Source organism: Geotrypetes seraphini, chromosome 6 (genome assembly GCF_902459505.1).
Source record: "Geotrypetes seraphini chromosome 6, aGeoSer1.1, whole genome shotgun sequence".
NCBI lineage: Eukaryota > Metazoa > Chordata > Amphibia > Gymnophiona > Dermophiidae > Geotrypetes > Geotrypetes seraphini.
Genome location: NC_047089.1, coordinates 49,089,094 through 49,111,871, shown reverse-complemented (window position 1 = coordinate 49,111,871; position 22,778 = coordinate 49,089,094). Strand labels below are relative to the sequence as shown.

The following is a 22,778-nucleotide window of genomic DNA, read 5'->3' as shown; positions in this document are numbered from 1 at the left end:
TGAGAGAGGACATTGATCTCCAAATGTAATTGGTGAAATGTTCACATGTAGATCTCATACATGTTTTAAAGGCAGTTTCGGAAAGCTGCTGTTTTGTATATGGAGGGCCCTATCACACAGAGGGGTATTGTTTGAGTGTACCTTGAATGAGCCAAAAATCTACAATGGAAGTACGTGTGTACAATGGAAGTACGTGGGAAAATTTATCCACCAGCTCAGAGGCACGCACAGATATTTTTTTAAGAAGTGCTTGTTTCAGCTAGGGTTGTACATGAGGAATTAATAATGCAAAAAGCAACCGCATTTTTCTATCTAGTTCAGCACATCTTTAAGGGTTAAAACTCATTTCTGAAATTTCATGCTGACTGTCGAGTACAGTAAGCAGTTTTGAACAGTAAATAGTAATTTAGCTTAAGGTATGTTGAGCTTGCTTATGATATGTGGTATGATGATAAACAGACCGTGGTAAACTGCCACTGAAAGCTGTAATTTGGAATCCTTAAAACTTGTTTCCAAAGAAACAGGTAGCCATGCTCTGTATTTTTAGACTTTGAGCTCCATCAAATGAGATTTCATTATTTTATGAAATAAATAATACTCTGCATACCTTACAGCATTAAAATTGTAGGAAGAGAAAGTTTGATTATTCCACATTGCCCAGATTTGTCAGATTTACATGCATGTCAAATGAGCACTGCTATGAAAGTCTTGCACCACCTTGTCATAAAATGAATTTTCTAGGATAATGTTCTAGTATAGCAAATTCTTTTCCACAATTCCAAGTCAATGTATGTCCAATTGTGCATTCTTTATCAATTTCTCTCAGAATTCTGAGATGTTGTTTGCTCCTGGGTGGGGAAGGAGTGGAACTTGTCTATACTGCTATGCCATGTGATACAAATGCAGTTAAATAAAGCAACGCTTGTCAGGCATATTGATGATAATCTCTTCTAGGATGTACTTGGTGAGGATTTCAATAAATTCACCTGCATTGACATTCCATCAATGATGTGAACTCCTCTCCCTCTGCACCCAGAAAAAGGTCCAAAAAGCTGAAGAAGTGTCCCATCAGGTGGAAAGGATGTCCAGGAAGGAAAACAGACATTAAAGCCTTATTATGAAGTGTTATGTCCTTATAAGAACATAAGAATTGCCGCTGCTGGGTCAGACCAGTGGTCCATCGTGCCCAGCAGTCCGCTCCCTCGGTGGCCCCCAGGTCAAAGACCAGTGCCCTGAGACCAGCCCTACCTGCATACTCCAGTTCAACAGGAACCTGTCCAACTTTGTCTCAAATCCCTAGAGGGTGTTTTCCCCTATAACAGCCTCCGGAAGAGTGTTCCAGTTTTCCATCACTTTCTGGGTGAAGAAGAACTTCCTTACATTTGTACGGAATCTATCCCCTTTTAGCTTTAGAGAGTGCCCTCTCGTTCTCCATACCTTGGAGAGGGTGAACAAATCTGTCTTTAACTAATAAGTCTATTCCCTTCATTATCTTGAATGTTTCGATCATGTCCCTTCTTAGTCTCCTCTTTTCAAGGGAGAAGAGGCCCAGTTTCTCTAATCTTTCGCTGTACGGCAACTCCTCCAGCCCCTTAACCATCTTAGTCGCTCTTCTCTGGACCCTCTCGAATAGTACTGTGTCCTTCTTCATGTATGGCGACCAATGCTGAACATAGTACTCCAGGTGGGAGGCGCACCATGGCCCGATATAGGGGCATGATAACCTTCTCCGATTTGTTCTTGATCCCCTTCTTTATTATTCCTAGCATTCTGTTCGCCCTTTTTGCCTCGCATTGCACGGACGGCTTCATTGACTTTTCGACCAGTACTCCCAAGTCTCTTTCCTGGGGGGTCTCTCCAAGTACCGCACCGGACATCCTGCATTCGTGTATAAGATTTTTGTTACCGACATGCATCACCTTACACTTATCCATGTTTATGAATGATGTGCAGCAAGGAAACAGAGATTAAATATTTAGTGGAAGGAAGGTAGTCCTAGCAGCAGACCAATGTATAATCCTTAGGATCAACAGGCAGCAGATCGTAAACGAGTCCCCAAAAGTATTTCTCCCGTCACCTCTCATCAAACCGTGGAATCTGCTTTGAAATGCTACAGTCAAAGTCAGAGGTCCCATTTGTTTCCAAGAAATATTCATTTAAATCTTAAGACTACTTTAGATCCAACAATCAATAAAGCAGCCCCAAGAATGAATAGCAAGGAATAAGCTAATAACATGTAAATCATTTATGCAAAAATGCATCAAATGGCAGCCAAATTTACATTTTTTTTTTTTAAAGGATAATGTTTTCTAAAGTTCAAGAGCTTTAAAGTTTGAGACCAACACACTGAATAAAAGTTATATTTTACAGATGGCAGCAAAGAAGCATCTCTATAACTTTACAATAAAGCTCTGTCCACTCTGTAAGTTTTGACCAATGGAGGTGCACTATGTACACAGTAAACCTGCTTAAGCTTTTTTATTTCTTAGATTTTTGTTTTCCCTAGTTCCAAGCTCTTTGAAGGGTTGCCAAGAAGTTGTAATAAAACAAGGAGCAATACAGACAATTCTCAAGACCAATATCCACAAACTCCAGAATGATGTGTCTATTGTACTAGAAATACATTTCTAGTACAATAGACACATCATTCTGGAGTTGCTGGGTAGTCGCCCTGTGCCCATGAGATCTGATGAAGAGAGCCTCATTAACATTTTTGTGCTCCACCTCCCTTCCCTCTGGGCTGTCCTGGAAATCCCCCATTTTACTCTCTACAAACAGATGGTAGGAGCATCTGTTCTGCTCCTGTTATTTTGCATTTAATTTTTTTTTTTTTGGGGTCTGATCGTGAGGATTTTCAGTGCTGCAAAGGCTCACAATTAGGGATATCTCTGGCTGCAAAAACACAGACTCGGAGGACAGTAATCTGTAACCAAGAGACAGCCTTCTTGGCCAGCCTGCATTAATTGTCCAGGAGCTCAGGGACCTGTTCCCTTGGGAGCAAGGCTTGCCCCAGGTTTTGTCCTCAGTGGGCTTGAGCATAGGCTGAGTGACCCCATGGTGGTCAAGCCAATAAGGATCTTAGGCTCCTCCCTCAGTATCCTGGATACAGAGGGAGGTGCCTAAGGCTCTGATTGGCTCAGACACTGAAGTCCCCACCCCTTGGGAAGGTCCTTAGGAATCTGAAGCAATCAGGGCCTTTGGCCCCTCTCCAGGCATCCCTCCTGCCATTTGGGGGGAGTTTGAGAAGGGGGTGTGTCTGATGTGTGTGTGGGGGGAAGCTTTTTTCTTTTTTTTATGGGACAGATTGTGCATGTGTAACCCACACACATCTGTACTATTTAAAAAAAAAAATAATTAATCCCTAAAAGCAGTGAAAGGAGGCTGTGTCCCCTGTCACTGCTGTTATGGCTCTGCGCACGTGTCAATCGCTCACTGAGCATTGATCGGTTGCATGTGCATGCAAATAACGCCATATTAGGCAGCAGGAAAAGTGTCATATGATTTACAAGCATAACGGAAGCAAGACGTGCTAAAAGGTTTAGCGCAGCTCTGCAGCATCGTAGGACAGAGAGAAAGTCACATAGTGAGGGTGACATGACTTGGAAGAGCAAAACGTCTTGTAATGTGCAAGCCACTCTGTGTACCCAGTGTTTTTCAGCATGAAACAATTCTAGCCCAGAATTTAGACCAGAATTCTAGCCCAGTGGAAGAATAGCATGATAAAATTTGTATTTTATTCTTGCATATGAGTGCTTTCCTGGCGTTTGCATTTTCTTGCCTCTGTGGTTTGCTGCATTTTTTTTTTTTTTTTTGCCACATAGTTCTGTCTTTGGCCAGATTATGTATTTGATTAGATTGTCTCGTCTGTATCCTTTCTCATGCTAAATAGACATTTGACAGATTAATGCAGCAGTGCTGGCAAACATTTGAGCTCCCCTTTTCAACTGAAATGATCCGTCTTTGCTGAGAAACTGTTTGTGGTTAACAGAAGAGATGCCAACTCTGGCCCTTAAGGGCCACCAGTGGCTCTGATTCTCAGTATCATCAAGAATGCAGATTAAACTAGTTCTATCAAGTACACCCAACTATATGTGATGAATATTCATTGAGCATATCCTGAAAAGTAGACTAGCTTTTATAGGCTTTGATGCTAGTGGTCGTGTATTCTGTGGTACATATTTTTGAAAGGTCTTTCTACTTAACTACAGTCAGAAAGGTGAGAGTAGTGAAGGAAAGCAAAGCTCTGTCAGCTGATCAGAGCCCCATCATGCAAGCACCATCCTGGACACACTTAAGGGAGTCTGAATAATGAAAGCAAGAGGCATACTTTGCTTAAAGAAATGGAAACAACACTAAATGTATAGGAAGATAGAGATGAAGTCACAAAATCAAGAAGCAGGCACATCTAACGTGAACATGCATGGGATAAAAATTTAGCATATAGAGGATTTCGAACGTATGCAGATGTATGTCATGTATGCTCTAGTGAAAACCCAACTGGCTATGGGGTTCCAGGAAAGGTTTGGGAAGCACTAAGTTCAACAGTATTTTATTGTGTAAGTACCTTACTGCATATATAACTACAAGAACCAACACATGCCAAGACTATCAGTTGTACATATTAAATTGGATTCTTGAATGGCATATAAACTCACTTTTTGGCTGCTTTGAAATCATAGCCACTTCTCTATAAATATATTCCTGTATATGGAGCCATAGGCGTTGGAAAGGAGGTGGGGCCATGGCCTTCCCAAAAATTCCCGGTGGTAATGGGGCTGACGGTGTATCTACACAGGCGGCACTCTCCTGAGAGTGGAATCTTGCTGCTGGCTAGCGTACCTGCCGCGAACCTTTCCCTGATATCTACTCCTCCCCCCCCCCCCTCCGAACCACACAAACGTTGCTAAGCGGAGGACCCGATTCTTAACGCTGGCTTGCATCTTCTCTACACTGCACCCCCGCCCTCTCTGATAACTTCTTGTTTCTGCTGCGACGAGCAGTGTAGAGAAGAAGCCAGGCAGCCGCAGGGTGGCATTGAAATTCAGTTCCTCCCCCCCGGCAATGTTTACAAGAAATGTAAAGTAGTTGTGCAGTGGAGGGGGGGGGGATGAAGTAGATGTCGGGGAAAGTTTGCAGCAAAGAGAGCTGACCAGCAGATACTCTTGCCGGCAACAAGATGCCGCTTCCACCAGAGTGCTGCCAGATTTGTGGGAGGGGTAGAAGATAAAGAGGAAGCGATAAAGACTTGGGGGGAAGGAGAGATGTTGGATTCAAATGAGGGGAGGAGGGAGAGATGCGACGCTACTGCCAGTTGGTGACTCCCATTAAATTCAGAGTTCAGTAAAGATTCAAACTTTTACATCTCGATAAATACCCTCCTAGTATCAGCCACCTTATAGGGCAGGGCTAAAGATTTGTTTGACTTCTCCAGCCAAAACATTTTTCTGAGGCCTCCTGGCTACATATGGTATGTTTGTGTTGACTAGACCACAGTTCTTCAACCGCCGGTCCGCGGACCGGTGCCAGTCCGCAAACTGGTGCCGGTCCGCAAAAAATTCCTGCCGGTCCACACAGGACCGGCGAGATCAACTTCTTCAATTTCCTGCCGGTCCACGCAGGACCGGAAAGATCGAGGAGCTGTCATTCGCGCAGGGCCGGAGACATTATAGGGAGCCTCACACTATGCTTTATCGCCTCCCAGCGGCTCTCCTTACAAACGCAGCGATTCCAAAAGGAAGCCTTGGAGCTTTTGCTGAGTCGGGCCGCCTCTGATGATGCAACTTCCGCTTTCCTCAGAGGCGGTGCGACCCAACAAAGGACCTGAGACTGCCTTACTGAATCGCAGCGCTGGCAAGGAGAGTTGCTGGGAGGGGAGAAAGCTGCTGGGCATGGTGAAAATAAAAAAGGGGACAGTTGTTACTGGACCTGGAGAGGGAGAAGGTGAGATGCTGCTGGGAGGGGGGAGGGAAAGGAGTCTGGGAAGCTGCTGGGTAAGGGGGGAAAAGGGACAGCTGCTACTGGACCTGGATAGGGAGAAGGAAAGATGCTGCTGGGAGGGGAAGAGGGAAAGGAGTCTGGGAAGCTGCTGGGCATGGTGAAAAAAAAAGGGACAGCTGCTACTGGACCTGGAGAGGGAGAAGGAGAGATGCTGCTGGGAGGGGGGAGGGAAAGGAGTCTGGGAAGCTGCTGGGCAAGGGGAAAAAGGGACAGCTGCTACTGGACCTGGATAGGGAGAAGGAGAGATGCTGCTGGGAGGGGAGGAGGGAAAGGAAAGGGAAGAGAGTTACTGCTGGACAGGGGGAGGAAGGAAAGGGAGAAGAAAAAAGGAAGGAAACAGCTTGCAGGGAGATTAGAGGAGGGGAAGGGGAGAGACAGGAATGAGATGGGAAGGGGGGTCAGCAGAGAAATTGAGAGGGACAAAGATGCTAGATCTGGTGTAGGAGAGATAAAAATGAAGAGGGCAGTGAAGCTGGAGTGAATCGTGTAAAAAGGAGAGAGGGGCATAGGCTGGATGGAAAGGGTAGAGGGGCATAGAAAGAAGACAAATACCATATGGAAGGGGGAGAGGTCAGACAGTAGATGGAAGGGGCAGATGCTGGATTGAAGAGACAGAGAGGGCAGACGCTGGAAGGAAGAGAGTGAAAAGAAGATGAAAGCAGAAACCAGAGACAACAAAAGGTAGAAACAAATAATTTTATTTCTATTTTGTGATTAGAATATATCAGATTTGAAATATATATCCTGCTAGAGACATAACTGGGGACTGCAGTATTCTGTTAGCATGATATTTCTATGAACTTGGCTTGTTCAGTTTTCTTGATAGTAGTGGGGATATATGTGAAGGGGAGGGGAGACAGGGGTTTTGTTGGTCCGTGCTCTGTATATTTGTATTTATAAAATCACAATTGTTCAGAATATTGGTTTTTTTTATACTTTAATGAATATTGAATATAAAATCATAATTGCGGCTTGTGCAGATGGGATCAGATGGTTTGCGGGGACCGAGCTCGCGGAGATGGGGCGTAAACGGGGTTTTAAAATTTTAGTCCTAGTAGTTTGCCGATCCACAAAATAATTATTTTATTTCTGCCGGTCCACGGGTGTAAAAAGGTTGAAGAACACTGGACTAGACTGTAAGCTTCGGGAACAAGGACCTTCTTGTGTGTATGTATACAACACTTTAGAAATACATAATAGTAGCAGCAGCGATGTTTTAGAAATATAGATTCAATTACAGCATGAACGAGGGCCAAATGAACTAAGGGGCCCTTTTACTAAAGCTTAGCTTAAGCTAAATGCCAAGAAACCCATAGGTATGGCATTAAGTACACACTAAGCTTTTAGTAAAAGAGCTCCTAATTATTTGGGGGTTTTGTTTAACATAAACACAAATTGGGAAAACCTGTCAGTACATCTGGCCCTGAATGTACTATGTTGGTATATAAACTTGCATATCTTAGAATTACCCAGATGTTGAAAACAATGTAAAAACATATTAGCTTCTTTGATCCTCACACTTCTATTCATGGAGATGGTGAAAACCATAGCTTCTGTGACTAGTTGAAAGTACCAATTGTTGAGAGATTTTTTAAAATTTTACAGGACCTAAGTTCTCAAAGTATTATTTAATAAAACAAATTAATTTCACTAATGGCATATACTTGTGATACTTAACAGACATGAGTAACAGAAAAGGCCCTTATTTGCTATTATATTAAAATTATGATTGATTTTTATTTTACAGATTAATTTGCGTCTCATCTTAGTAAGCGGAAAGACAAAGGAGTTCTTGTTTTCACCCAATGATTCAGCAGCAGACATTGCTAAACATGTATACGACAACTGGCCAATGGGTGAGTAGAACTCAGAACGTCACTAGAGAAAAATTAAAAGTTACATTTACAATGACTGAAAATAGCTCCAATTACTCACTTCAGTCTTTAGGATACTTCTGATTGAGAAGTATAGTAATTGATAAATTTTGCCCTTCCTGGTCAGCTAGTTTTTATAAAAATTATTTAAAAGGTAGAATGAATTTGTGAAAATCAAACATTTTGTGATAGATTTTCCAATTATTATTTGCTGTACCTTCGTCCTAGACCTGTATCTCAACAAAACCCCTTAAATTCATATAATTTTAATATATTTTCATATGTCCCCTGGATTTGATCAGGAGATGTTTCCTGCCTTTGTGCAGGGAAATGCTATTCTTTCATACTGTGTTTTCAGTAATGAGTCATAGCCTGAATGGACCTGGAATCAGGTTAAGAGAGGAATGGAAATTTTGTAGCCAAATATTCAATCTTAAACTATTCTTATACTCTTTCAGTATTCCTGCTGTAAAACAGTCTGCATATTGAAGTAGCAGAATGAGTTGTTCAGGAGTGCTTTTCCACAGAGTACATACAGATGATATATTCTATTAATCTATTTGATATTGTATATGTATAAGGGAGACTTGCTCCTACTGTAGGAGGTGCTAAGAGGATATCTCTAACAAAAGGGCTTTCTGAAATTCTATACTAGTATCTACAAAATTTGTTTACTTTTTCATCTACTTTTAAAAAAAATAGATAATACCAATCTGCTAAAAACTGAGAATTCCTTCAGTGTTCAAAAGTAACATACATCACTAAAGCAGTATTTTTGTTCACTGACCTTTTGTTTGTTAATGTTCCTTCCAAATTTCCAGTTCTTATCTCATTAATCTGATTATGTAACATGTAAAGGTTTCAAACCCTTTTCCTGGAACCCAGTGAAGAAAAGCACTTTTTCCCCATGACCCAAACAATCTTCTGACTTACGTAATCATAACAGAATAAAGGACAATCATGCCTTGCTTTAATCACATCTTCTGGGTCATAATTAAAGTTAGCTATTGATTTTATTTATTTATATATTCAATTATCTATACTGTTCTCCCAAGGGAACTCAGAGCGGTTTACATGATATTAGCTGTAAACCATTATAAACACCTTATAATAAATATAAGGTCATATTTTGCTTGCTTTTAATGCAATGGATGTTCCATTGCCATTCACATAAACGTTTAGCCTGAATCATAAAAGGAAAACACTGCTCACCCACATCTTAGGTTTGCTGCTCTGTTCCTATATCCATTTCTTTATCTCTCTTGCTGTCTCACCCACTCCTTCTCATTGTTCACGCTCTTCCCTGTTTGCCTTTTTGCTGCTCTATTCCTATATCCATTTTTTTTAAATCTCTTGCTGTCTCATCCACTCCTTTTCATTGTTCACGCTCTTCCCTGTTTGCCCCTTATTGTGTCTCGTATTCTCTTCCCATTGTTCATGTTTCTCTTTATTTTCGTCCCCTTGTCTATTACATCTTTCCTTGTTATCTTGATGATCTCAATATTTCTCTTTTTCTATATGCTGTTGACTTGTATGGCTCTGTACAGCTCTTTCACATTGGGTCGCATAGTACCTATACTCCCAATGATTGCAAGAAAAATGCTTAAGTGTACCATGTGGCTTGGACTCAACATACAGGATTATGAATTAAGCACATTTTCACCCACCTACTTTCAGAAAGGTTTCTCAGGAGCAGTGGGATACAAGGACAGGATCACAGCCCTGAGTTTGAGAAGCAATGGCAAGGATCCTAAAACTGTCTCCATGCTACAAAATATGTGAAAGCTCGATTGTGAATAATGTAAAATATTAAATTTGTCCAGATAATCCACTAATTGACCTGCTACCAGGCCTTCCATAATTTTGGTAAGAATGGGAATGGAGGCTACCAGCCTGTAATTCACAATATCATATCAATAATCTGCCTTTGCATTTTTAAAATAGGTGTTCATATTCTATTGCTCCTCTTAGTAGGAAAGATACTATATTCAGCCAATCTTTAAGCATGTTGAAGAATCTGAACATTAGGTGCTACTTCCGTGCTGAATTTTCAGCTGGAAAAGCATTCTAACAGATGCAAGGCATCAAAACTGGGCAGAAACTGCAGATCCTTGCAAAAATACACTTAAAACACCAATTTATAGAATAGCACCTGAGTGATTCCATGCAGATCTGCAAAGGGGGGGCCAAGGACATGCGAGAAGCATAGGTGGCTTAGAGGCATTCTCTTAAAATGCATGCGGTGTTATAGAATAATGTGGATATATACCCAGATTGAGCACTGGGATTTACCTGTTTCCGTTAGTCAAATGTTTGTTCAGTGGAAATCTGTCACATTATGTCTCTCTCCTTTTAATATAACTTGTAAAACGGTTAGAAATCTTGATTTGCATTTAGTCAAAATTTTAATAAACTTGAAACTACCCCTGGTTTTAGTTGGTGTAACTCCTCACACCCAAAGTTGAATTCAGATCCTGGCACTATGCAGTACATTATTCTATAAAGGGTGCTGATCCCAGAATGTCCATTATAGAATACTTTCAGTGCCAAATTTTGTGCACCATTTCATCAATCGAGCCCTTAGGGCTAATTTTAAGCCACAGGAGAATATGTCTTCAACTGAAAATTCATTCTAGTTTAGGAGCTTAAGTTTTATGTTTAGATTTAGGATTGCCATTCATTTGAGTCTAATTATGGACTTAAGACCTGATTCTATGTACAACACCCAAAACATTGGCGCTGACTAGTGCTGCCCAATTCAGGAAAAAAATTTTTGATTCGATTCAGCCTGACATCAGGGGCAGGATTGCTGCAGAGGACGACAGCAGCCTGCAAGGATTGCTACAGCACTGGCCATCCTCTCTGCAGGCTACCGTAATTAGCTAAAGGTAAGACCAGGAGGCCGGGAGAAGCTACAAAGAGCGCATATGCACTGCAGCACTTCCTGACTGACCTGAGGGGTCCCCTAAAGCAGGAGCAGCAGCAGCAGTGGACGGCCAGCAAGAGGCAACACTGTCGCTCCTGCTTTAGGAGACCTGATCGAATCGGCAAGTCCTATTTTTTTTTTTTACGAATCGATTCGAATTGGTGAATCGGGCAGCACTAGCGCTAACTAGAACAGCTCTAAATGTGATTCTACAGGGTGTGCTTACCTTTTATAGAATCATGCTAAGCACCTATCCATTACATAACTTTTAGGTGCACCCATTTAGGCCAGCTAAAACCTAAGGGCACCGATCGTGTCCTGACCACTTTGTGACCCGATTTTCCTCCGACCTGATTTACTGACCTCATGGCCGATCATCCTCCAATCCGATCTGCGCATGCAAATGAGTTGAAACGACATGCAAAGTAGGAAGGACGCGTTTCACTGGGCTGGCCGATCCAAAAACAAGCGATTGCTGAGGGACCAATCACTTGTGTAAAAACCCTGCTCTCTTCCCTGATTCTCCTGCTCTGGCCACTTTGCTCTCTGCTGCGATTCTCCTGCTCTGGCCGCCCTGCTCTCTGCCTTGATCTCTTTCTGCTCTCTGCCCTGATCCTGCTTCTCTGCTTTCTGCCCCAATCCTGCTTCTCTGCTTTCTGCCCCGACTCTCCTGCACTTCCCCGCAGTGCAAGCCTCTGGTTTTAACCTGTAGTTTTAAGGTGGTTAAAACCAGAGGCTTGCGAAGTAAAAAGTAGGACTCGCGAAGTAAAAGTAGTAAAAAAATTTTGTTTCCAGCTCTGCCACAGATGGTCTACGCATGCGTCAGGATCCCTGGAGAGCGATCCATGTGGTCAGTTGGGGGCGTGAGTCCAGTCACCCTCATTTACATAAGGGTACTTCGTGAATCAGCTCCCCGGCCACAGATCGGATCAGATTGCTCACAGATCGGATTGGAACGGATCCGTTGCCTTAGTGAATCTAGCCTTAAGTTTTGTATGTGAATCGACCATATTCTATAACAATGCTCATAACTTTTAGGAATGCCCATAATCCACCCATGGTCATGCCCCCTTTTCAAATTCATGCACTTCAACTGGCGCATACTTTTTATAGAATTGAGCTTTCCAAGTTTTGCATGTAATTTCTAAAAAGTGTCAATTAGTATTAATTATGAGGTGTTAATTGCCAGTTATCAGTGCCAGTTAGGCTTGTTAATTAAGTTGTACATGCAAATTGGCTGTGCACACCGATTTGCGCACACAACTTTAAGGAACCATATACAAAGTTTGTGGGCTAGAGCTGAAAATAAGGGTCAAGCTCCTAACTCCCCCCCCCCCCCTAAATCTTCCCCTTGTGGACACCTACTTAGTTTTTATGCTACTAAATTTAAGACTTTAGTGAAATTTTGTGTATAAAGTTATGCAGTCAGCCCTAGTAAATTTTCAGAGGCTAATTCATGAACACAATAGCTCTCAATTCTGTTACGTCTCTTCTGGATTCAGTACGCTAGGTGTTCAGTTCCTTCCTGCAATCTGGGAGTTGCAGAAATCCAAACACTTTCTGAGCGCATGCTCCTCCCACCTTAAAAAGATAATTAGAGCCCCCTGTAGTTTCAATTTCTGCAAGCAATTCATGCTGAAGTCTTTTGGATATGCTCGGCATCTTTTTCTTATTTTTTTGCTTAAAGTTCTTTTTTTTCGGTGCCTTAAATGCCTTGAAACCCCATGCAGTATCTTCTCCTGGAGGAAAGAATGCAGAGAGAAGTTTCAGTGGATCTGTGGAGCCAGCCTACTTGTGCTACCCTTTTCAGATTCAGGGTCTATTCCCCTGGAAGTTTACTTGCCCTCTGACCCTGTCAGGGGTTTAAGCACAGGATGTATGCATCCTGAGTAACATTTCCCTCCAGGTTTTATGGCGCAGGCTGCGTTTCCCAACCCCCGGTCACGTAGACAGTTCCTGTGAGGGCGGAGGTTACAGTCGGAGTCTGTCCAACTGGCAGACTGAAGATCTTCAAGTTTGGTCATTTGGAGCAATTTCTGAAGCAGAAAATCCCTTTTCCTCTATTCAGCTGCAGTGTAACAGAGCTGACAGGCATTTCACAGACTGTAAATACACCTCCATTAAGAGCTTCAGGGTTGGTCTGTGAAATTCTCTAAAACTAATTTTTGAGAGTTTGAGGGTAGGGTTCAGGTCTTCCACCACTACAAACCCCAAATCACTATTTTTTATTTTTGGATTTTCTTTATTTTTGCCATTTTGGGGTGAATTCACAAGCAGTGGCCATCTTGGATTTGTATCAATCTTTTTTTCAAAGTTTTATTTTAGCCTCAAAACACTTCAATTTGATTAAAAGCCATCTGGGGTGGACTCCCCAGCCCCTAACCTGTCGAATGTGTGCATTGATTGTGCCTAATTGGTGCTGGATTTGTGACCGTATACTGCTTGCCGCAGCACACAGGGGGAGAAGCCGGGAAATTTGGCTTTCACCTCCTTCAGATCTCTCAGTGCTTGGGAGCTGGCCTGGATCCATGATTTTGGAAAAATATCTTGACCAGAGGTTGTTCTGAAATTTAGTGCCAAACGTCTGCAATCTGAGTCTGGAGACTCTTTTGGCATGGCGCGAGCACCTCAGCAGGGCCCTACAATGAACAAGGTATGAATTTTTACAAGACTTTTTTTTGGGCTCCTCTGGAAAGTTTATTCTTCAGACCCAGCTCATTGGATGCAGCCAGCGGGCATATCAGTTTCTTCTGAACTAGCTGTGCCAGTGGCAAAGATCCCTTTTCAGGAGCCATCTCATCCAGCTATGGCAGAGCTCGATTGCATTATGCCATATGGATATTGTGTCACTCTATTCAGGGGCAGTGGATTCCTTGTCAGTGGTGTTGGTCGGTCGATCAATCATGTGGAGCTTCAAGCAATTCACTTGGCATTACTCACTTCCAGTCCACTCTGGAAGGAAAAGCAGTATATTCTCAGACAACGCCACGGCGATGTTGTATATAATTCATCAAGGGGGCACAAGAGGTACTCCCTTGGGCCAGGAGGCTTGCATGCTGTTTCGCTAGCTGGAGTTACATCTTCTATCTCTCTTAGCAGCGTACGTGGCCAGAGTCAACAGACTTCTTTAGTCGACAAGTTCTGGACCATGGAGAATGGTCCTTCTCAGAGAAAGCATTTCTATCTGATCGTACAGTGCTGGGGTTGGCCCCAGATGGACTTAATGGTTTCAGTAGAGAACTCAAAGATCAGGTGCTTCTTCAGTCGAAGAACAGAGCACGGAGGCTTAGGGCTGGATGCCTTGGTTCAGCCCTGGCCAGCTCACGAGTTCCTTTTGTGATCTCTCCGTGGCCTCTGGGAGGTCGGGTCATCCGCCAGATAGCCATGTATCCCAGCTTTGTGATTCTAGTTGCTCCGGACTGGCCTCATCATCCGTGGTTTGCAGATATCATCAGTCTTCAGCGGGACAGGAAGCTCAACCTCCCTTTTCCTTGCAACCTTCTTGGTCAGGGTCTTCCAGCATGGCTCTTGAGTGCTCAGCCTTGATGAAGTGTGGTTATTCAGAGGAGGTCCTCTCGACACTCTTGAAGTCCAAGACACCCTAAACCAGGGGTACCCAATAGGTCAATCGCGATCGACTGGTAGATCGCCAAGGCAAAGTGAGTCGATCGCAGAGCAAATCCTGGGCTCCGTGATAGACTCACACTGCCTTCACAATCTACTGGGCCAACCAGCATTCCTCTCCCCGACGTCAATTCTATTGTCGGAGAGGAAGTTCCGGGCCAGCCAATCGCTGCCTGGCTGGCCCGGAACTTCCTCTCCGACGGCAGAATTGATGTTGGGGAGAGGAATGTTGGTCAGCCCAACACAGGGAAGCAGGGAGAGCTTGGGGCAGCAGTGGCTTTGGGGACCTGTTCCCCGATGGCGGCTTGGGGGCCTGTTCCCCGATGGCTGCGGTAGTGGCTTGGGGGAGGGCAGGAAGAAAGAAAGGGGGCAGGCAGGGAGACAGAAAGAAAGAAAGGGGGCATGAAGAGTGGAAAAAAGGGAGGCAGAGAGAAAGAAAGGGCAAGGAGAGAAGAAGAAAAAGTTGGAGGAGAGGAAGCATACAGGCTGAAAGAAGGGAAGAAAGAGTGGATGCACAGTTAGAAGAAGAAAGTGCAACCAGAGACTCATGAAATCACCAAACAACAAAGGTAGGAAAAATGATTTTATTTTCAATTTAGTGATCAAAATGTGTCCGTTTTGAGAATTTATATCTGCTGTCCATATTTTGCACTATGGCAATAGCAGTTTTTAGCGCAGGAAGTCTATAAGCATCAAGAGCAGCGCTGGGTATTCAGTGCAGCTCCCTGCGCTAAAAACTGCTCTTGTGGTTTAGTAAAAAGGGAGGGGGGTATATTTGTCTATTTTTGTATGGTTATTACTGAGGTGACAGTGCATAGAGTCATCTGCCTTGACCTCTTTGAAAAAACCCTGGAATATAAATGATAATTAACATTTTCTCTGCGTACAGTGTGCTTTGTGTTTTTTAAAAATTTTATTGTTGGTAGATCATTTTGATTTGGTCATTTTAAAAGTAGCTCACAAGCCCAAAAAGTGTGGGCACCCCTGCCCTAAACTATGGCTTCTTTTGCCTCAGCCTGGAAGGATTCTCAACAGTGGTGTAATTCCTGAGCAGGCTCCCATTTCGGTGGTCCTGGCTTTTCTTCAGGCAGGCTTAGATAACGATTTATCAGTGGCTTCCCTTAAAGTTCCAGTAGCAGGCTTTTCATGTTTCAGGGCATGCAGGGATTCTAGTTCGCTTCCTTCTCATCCAGATGTGACCAGGTTTCTGAGAGGGCTGTTTTGTTTGCAACCTCCCTTGCGTCATCCTTTCCCTTCATAGAATCTTACCATCATTCTACAGGGCCTTGTGGGAGCCCCATTCGAGCCACTGAAGGCTGCTACTCTTCTGGATCTGACGGATCTGATGCTCAGACTGTCTTTCTGGTTGCCTTTGTCTCGGCACGGTGTATTTCAAAGCTTCAAGTTCTTTTGTGAGAGATCTTTTCTCCGTATTACAGACGCCGGAGTTGTTTATCTGTACTGTACCTTCCTTTTTACTGATGGAAGTTTCTGCTTTTCTAGGAGGTATGTTTGCCTGTGTTTCATTCCACAGGCTTGGAGCAAAAGGAGCAGATCTTACACAAGTTGGACATCAAGTTGTTCTGCTTTTGGAGAGGTCTAATGATTTTCAAATATCTGATCTCCTCTTTATCCTGACTGCTCTGCCTCGACTTAGTCAGCCGGCGTCTATGACCTTGATGGATTCATATGGCCATTTCTGCAACTTATGTCACCCATGGCAAGCTGCCATAGGTTTCCTTTCAGACCCACTCCAATACAAGTGTTGCTGCTTCGTGGGTGGAATCTTGTGCATTTTCTCCAGATGAAATTTGCAGGGTGGCTCCTTGTCCTCTCTTCCTACCTTTACCCAATTTTTTCTGGGTGGATGTGGCGGCTCACTCTGATGCCACTTTTGGGACCTCGGTGTTGCAGGCAGGTTCTTCTGTCGCTGCCATTGCTTTGGTACATCACCTAGCATACTAAATCCAGAAGGGACATAACGGAATGGAAGATTAGGTTTTCACTTTCGATAATCTTCTCTCTGTTAGTCCCTGGAGGATTCAGTATGGCCTGCCTTCTCACTTGTTCTTAATCACCTGCTTTCTACCTCGCTTATTCTCCTTCCATGCTTCAGGATCTTCCAACCATTAATGGATTCTGTGGGAAGTTTTCTACTTCTGTGAGTATGCATTACTGAAGGCTGTCTCATGTGGGTGCTTGTTGCACAGAGCAAGTTAGTTCTACATTGTTCCTCAATGTTTTCTGTGTTGCCTTTGTGCCTGTTTATTGCTTGTTTTCATGTTTTGCAGAGCAGACCAGTTCACAAATTGTTTATGTTACTGGGGAGCTTCCCCAGTACCTCTCTTGTCATGGATTTGTTCAGGTATGTTTCTTGGCTTTGGGACTGAACTACAAGGGCCTCTAACTATCTTTCTCAGGTGGGAGGAACATGTGTTCAGAAAAGTGTTTGGAATTCTGCAACTCCCAGATTGCAGGAAGGGATTGAACACCTAGCATACTGCATCCTCCAAGGACTAACGGAAAAAAGATTATCGAAGGTGAAAACCTAGTCTTCCAATTTAGGAACATAAATCCTTTGAATATTGGGTTCCTATTTTGTACTTAAGAAAATTTCTCTAGGATATGATAGTACTGTTCAGATGTCATACAATAATATAATACCACCCTATGTACAACTTGCTTTGGTTGGCTCAGTAAAAGCTATTACAGTTTTCAAATTATGTTCTATTATGTACTGTAGTCTGGAAAACTTATACATTCGTAGTATAACACAGGAGAGTCAAATCCACAAACACAAAAGTGCATGCCAAGGAGTGGAAATGTCCAAAAAAAGACTGGTGGACTCAGATGTATTTCACAAAGATCCTTTATTTCTTCAAGCAAGTAACTCAATGACTTGACATGTACATGTTTCGGCCAAGATGGCCTGCCTCAGGAGTCTACAATCATAGACAAACATAATAGTAACAGAAACAGTCAATACAATTAAATGCACAATAAAACATCATGATAAAAATCAACAAACAAATAGTTAAAAACCATCATACATCAATAAGATCACAAATAAAACAACTTAACATATTTTGAAGAGCAAATCACACATAAAAAGGAATAAATTGACAACAACCACAAACTTCAATTAATTGATAATGAAATAAAGAGTACTAACACAAAAACATGACAACGGAATTTTATGGGTATGCATTGTATGTGAACCTCCAAACCCATAAGTAAACCTTCAAACTTTAATCAATTAATAATAAAATAAAGGACACCAATATAAAAACATGATAAAACCAGTTGATATATATGGCTCATGTATAAAACAGACAAATTCATTTCAAAAATGCATTACAACAAGGCCCTTAAAATTTATAAAGAATGTTTATACAACTATTGATATTAAAATTAAAAGCACCATTAGAGGAAGAAAAAGAAGAAATAAATGAATATAACTCATATGTGTACCTTCAAACTTATATGCAAACCTTCAAACTCTAATCAATTGATATTATAATTAAGACCCTTCAAAAAATTATGAAAAAGTAAAACTGATGCTTAAAATGAACCAACCCATTTCAAAAAGCCATTACAACAGAACATTAAGATATATTATAGCTTAGTGGTGGCTGCACATAAAACCACCACAGAATACATTATACCAATAAAGACAAAAATTAAAATAACATAATATGTTGAACCAAGAAAGGTCTTACAAATATTTGTTTGTTGATGATTTTTATCATGATGTTTTATTGTGCATTTTAATTGTATTGACTGTTTCTGTTACTGATATGTTTGTCTATGATTGTAGACTCCTGAGGCAGGCCATCTTGGCCGAAACATGTACATGTTGAGTCATTGAGTTTCTTGTTTGAAGAAATAAAGGATCTTTGTGAAATACATCTGAGTCCACCAGTCTTTTTTGGACATTTCCACTCCTTGGCGTAAACTTATACATTCTTCAGATACTATTTAGGAAGCTGCAGGGATGACAAACATACAAAATGAAAAAATAAACTTGCATTCCTCTGGTGTGTTAATTGTAGCTTGCCATTTTTCAGGCATTAGGTTGGTGAGGGAAATTTTACCATTTCTGCCTACAGTGTCAAACAGTCAAGATATGATGCTGTTCTGAGCCATACCTGACCATATTTTCTTTCTGTTTTCAGATTGGGAGGAGGAACAGGTCAGCTGTCCAAATATTTTACGACTTATTTATCAAGGACGGTTTCTACATGGCAATGTGACACTAGGAGGTAATGAAAGAACACACGACTGAACTATGTTTTCCAAAAGGCAGAATGTTAAAGGCAGAGTATGCATGATGGTCCCAAGTTACTATTCATTTCATAATTTTGCATTTTCTAGGGAATGGTGATTTTCTGCCAGGTCACTGGCCTGGAACCATTTTGAACTTGCTTAGCCTTTTTTGCTTAGCTGAAGTGACAAGCAGAACTCCCAGCAAACCTTGATCTGATATCTTGTGTTTTGTTTAAAAAGCAGCACTAATTTTCTTGGCAGACAAATTGATAGCAGGCTTTATCACTATTATATTTACCTAAAATACGATGTCTCAATGCAAAAATGAACATCATGGGACTGAAGAAAAATGTTTAGTTGAAGACAATGACTGTTAGAAAATAAGATCGTATTTTTTAATTCTCTTTTCTTTTCCTTTCTCTATTATACTGTGTAACAAAATTTTATTTTCTTTTTTTGTTCCTGGGTAGTGGTGTTAATTGCCTATGCCACAAAAGTTTAGAAAATGGCTATCATTCCCCTCAGACTTTGCTTTTCTGACTAGAACATTGATATTTTGAAATTTACATTTTTTTGAAGAACATTCCAGATTGATTCCAAGCTGAGTAAACTTAGGGGCCCTTCTACTAAGGCACAGTAGGGTATTGCCACATGGCAAACAATACTGCTGCTGTAGTAAAAAAAAATTACACTACGGCAGTTCAGGTGGTAAGGCTTACCGTGGCTATGGCCAGAGGAAGGGTCATGTTGTGGGCATGCATACCCACAATGCACTCTGCAACAAAGGTGCACGGCACTTCTTACCACCGAGTTAGCGCAGGAGCCTTTACTGCCTACAAAACAGCAGGTAGTAAGGGCTTTTCAGATGCGCTATTAGTAAGCGACTGGTCGCTTTTTTTGGATCGCTAAAAGTGTTCACTTTTTTTGGGTGCATCGCAAAGCGATGTTAGAGCATCAATTGCTCGGCTAGTTTACATGGCACTTCAGTATTAATGACCTTATTTGCATGGCCGGAACGGAGAATGAGCAATCATGCAGAAAACCACTTGGTGAGCCATTTTTTGCATTGGGTCGGCAAATGCGATCGTCACTAAACAAGTCAGATCTGGTTTATTGACAATCATTAGACAATTGCTGACTTTAGTGCATCTAAGTCCTGGTCAGCTAATGCCAAGGCAGGCTGGATCTTCATTTGTAGATATCCATGATGGAGGGGGGAGATAGATTTGAGATTGAAGGAGGGAAGGCATAGGGGGCTGATTGGCATATGTTGGGGATGAGTGAAGGGGGCTAATTTGGGGAGCAGGGTCCTTGAGAGTAAAAAATAAATAAATGTTAGTAGTATTTTCACACTACAACTACCATTGCTGGGTATTTTTGAGTGAAATCAGCTACTACGTTCCTCTTCAACTCACCTTCTATCCATTCCCTCTCTTAATCATATATATACATTACATACATCTATCCACGGGATCTAAGAGAAGAACCATCATTGGATCGGTTCAAATCTAAATTAAAAACTTTTTTATTTAGAGACGCATTTAATACTTGAACGTCCTTTTCAGGACAACATAGAGCTGTTAATTCTTAACTCATTCTATTAGCAGAATTTTAGACACTTTGCTCCCTTTCCTTTTGGGTTTTTTTCCCTTTTATGTTCTTTCCTATTCTTATATTGTAGTTCTTCCCCTTATTACCCTATTTTAACAGTGAGGGCTCCTTTTACTACGCGCAAGAACTAACACCAGCTCAATGCTGGCGTTAGCATCTAGCGCGTGCGGCAATGCAGCGCGTGGTAAGTGCACGCTAAAACCGCTAGCGCAGCTTGGTAAAAGGAGCCCTAAGTCTCTAACCCTTGTTTTGTAAGTCTGTAAATGTTAGTCTTTGTAAAAAGCAAAAATTTGTTGTATTTTATTGTTCATCACCTTGAAACTTTGTTTATGCGATTAATCAAACTTTTAATAAAACTTGAAAACTTGATAAGTAAGAAAAAGGCACAGAAATAATGGAGAATTCAAAACAGGTCAGCAGAAAAGCAAGAGTGTACTAGAAAAAAACAAGTCTTTTCCAGTATATATTCAATAACCACTTCTTCAAGGCTGATATTAAGGGTATACAAACAGCCACTGCACTGTCCTCTTCCCCAAGACTGCAGGAGTAGGGTTGTCCAGAAAAACCTGAAGCTGGAAAAACTGTGCAAATTGAAGTTTTTCCCATGAATTTGATTGTGCTTGATCAGAGAATAATTTTTTAAAATGTTTTAAAGCCCATCCTGGGGTTGCTCAAAACTACTGATATTACATAAAGCTCCATTTTCTTAAAATTTGCTATTTTTGCTTAATGGAGCAAATTTCTTGGTATTATAGATAACTTCTTTTTTTTTTTTCATTTTATCTAGATAACTTTTGTGTTTTCATACTTGGCAATGATACATTGATAAAAAGACATTTTATGCAAAAAATCTAGAAGTATTTTATTAAATGAACCTTCAATATCTGCACTTTATTGTGGAAAATAACAGAAATTTAACATACATAGCTAATAGCTAAATAATACACTTTGGTGTAGTCATCTACTAATGGTGTTCCAAGCATTCAGGCCTGGATTCTCGAATTGGTGCCAATATCAGTGGTTACCATAAAAGTGGTCGCCAATCACGTGTCAATCACACATTGGCACTGATTTCAGAATTGCACTAGTGTGAAAGATAGGCACCGGAAATGTAGGCCAGGGTTTTCTGGGCCTACATTTCCAGTGCCTATCTTCACATGAATTGTTCCTACGTAGGTGCTTTATGCTGCCTAACTCCACTTTGAGCATGGGCTACACCTACTTTGGCATTTTGGCAGTCTAAAGTGCCTACATAGGCATGATTCTGGCACCGATTTTCTAGGTGCCGGTATGTGCCTCAAATCTTAGTTAAAAATGCCATTTGGATGGTGTTTTTAAAAGAGGTATGGGCGCCTACTGGCGCCTAGAAAATAAGAACCAGTTCAAGAATCCGGGCCCTCGGTGTCTTCTTGAGATAGTCAGAATAAAGCCTGTGATGCTGTTCAACTCCTTGCACTGAGGCCTTGTTCCAAGGAGTTGAACAGCATCACAGGCTTTATCTTGACTATTTCAAGAAGACATGGCCTGATTCTCTATAGGCCGCCAATTTCAGCGGCCACCTCATGTGTCAGTCACGCATCAACATCCTGTGGAGAATTGTCTCTAGTTTTCTCACTGATGCCTTAAATGTAGGCCAGATTTTAGAGGACTACATTTAAAGTGCCTCGTGCCTACGGAGACGTGCAGGGATGCTTACTGACGCCAAGGCCACTTTTGGGAGCAGAACCACGCCACGCCTTGGGCATCTCTACATGTCTCCGTAGGCATGCAACATGCCTACAGTGTAGGTGTCCTCCTTTTTTTTTTTTTTTTAAACATGCATCCCGATTGGCTGTGAGACAGCGGTAGGATGCGCATTTGCAGAATCAGGCCCTGAATGCTTAAGTGTTTGGAATTCCATTGGTAGATGACTATATCAAAGTGTACGTGTTTAGCTACAAGAAAGGTGTGTGTTAGTACAGAATGCAGCAGCAGGGTTGGTTATGGGTGTTGAAAGAACAGCCCATATTACCAGTGGCGTACCTAGGGTATGTGGCACCCGGGGCCCATCATTTTTTGACACACACCCCCCCCCCCCCCATGTAAAAAAATTTTTTTTTTTTTTTTTTTTTTTGCAATAACCATGAAATGGAATAAATGGTCAGAATAGAAACAGGCAGTGAAAATTTTCTTTTATTGAACCTCATATATGTAACCATTATTCCAAACATAACATAACATAAATTATGTCTAAATTGTCATGACATTAGAAGTACATATGGAGTAGTTGCAGGTGATGCTTGGGACAGTTCTGATTGTGTTAGTTCGGTTTTATGTGTTTTTTGAATAGAAGGGTTTTTATTTCTTTTTGAAGGTTTTGCAGTCTGTGGTTGATATCAATTGGTTGTAGAGTTGGGGGTCGAGTGTTGCAGCTCGAATGGCTAGGAGGTTGTCGAACAGTTTTTTTCTTTTGACGTTTTTGGTTGGAGGGTGTGTGAATG

General features: G+C 41.7%; 1 protein-coding gene across 1 annotated transcript in view; it reads left to right on the top strand.

Moving 5' to 3' along the window:
- UBL3 (ubiquitin like 3) overlaps window positions 1-22,778 on the top strand; it is a 166,788-nt gene that overhangs the window by 131,023 nt on the left and 12,987 nt on the right. The window contains exons 2-3 of the mRNA XM_033949006.1: window positions 7,745-7,853; window positions 18,597-18,683. Of these exons, the coding sequence (XP_033804897.1) occupies window positions 7,745-7,853; window positions 18,597-18,683 (196 nt within the window). The remainder of the gene's footprint in view (window positions 1-7,744; window positions 7,854-18,596; window positions 18,684-22,778) is intronic.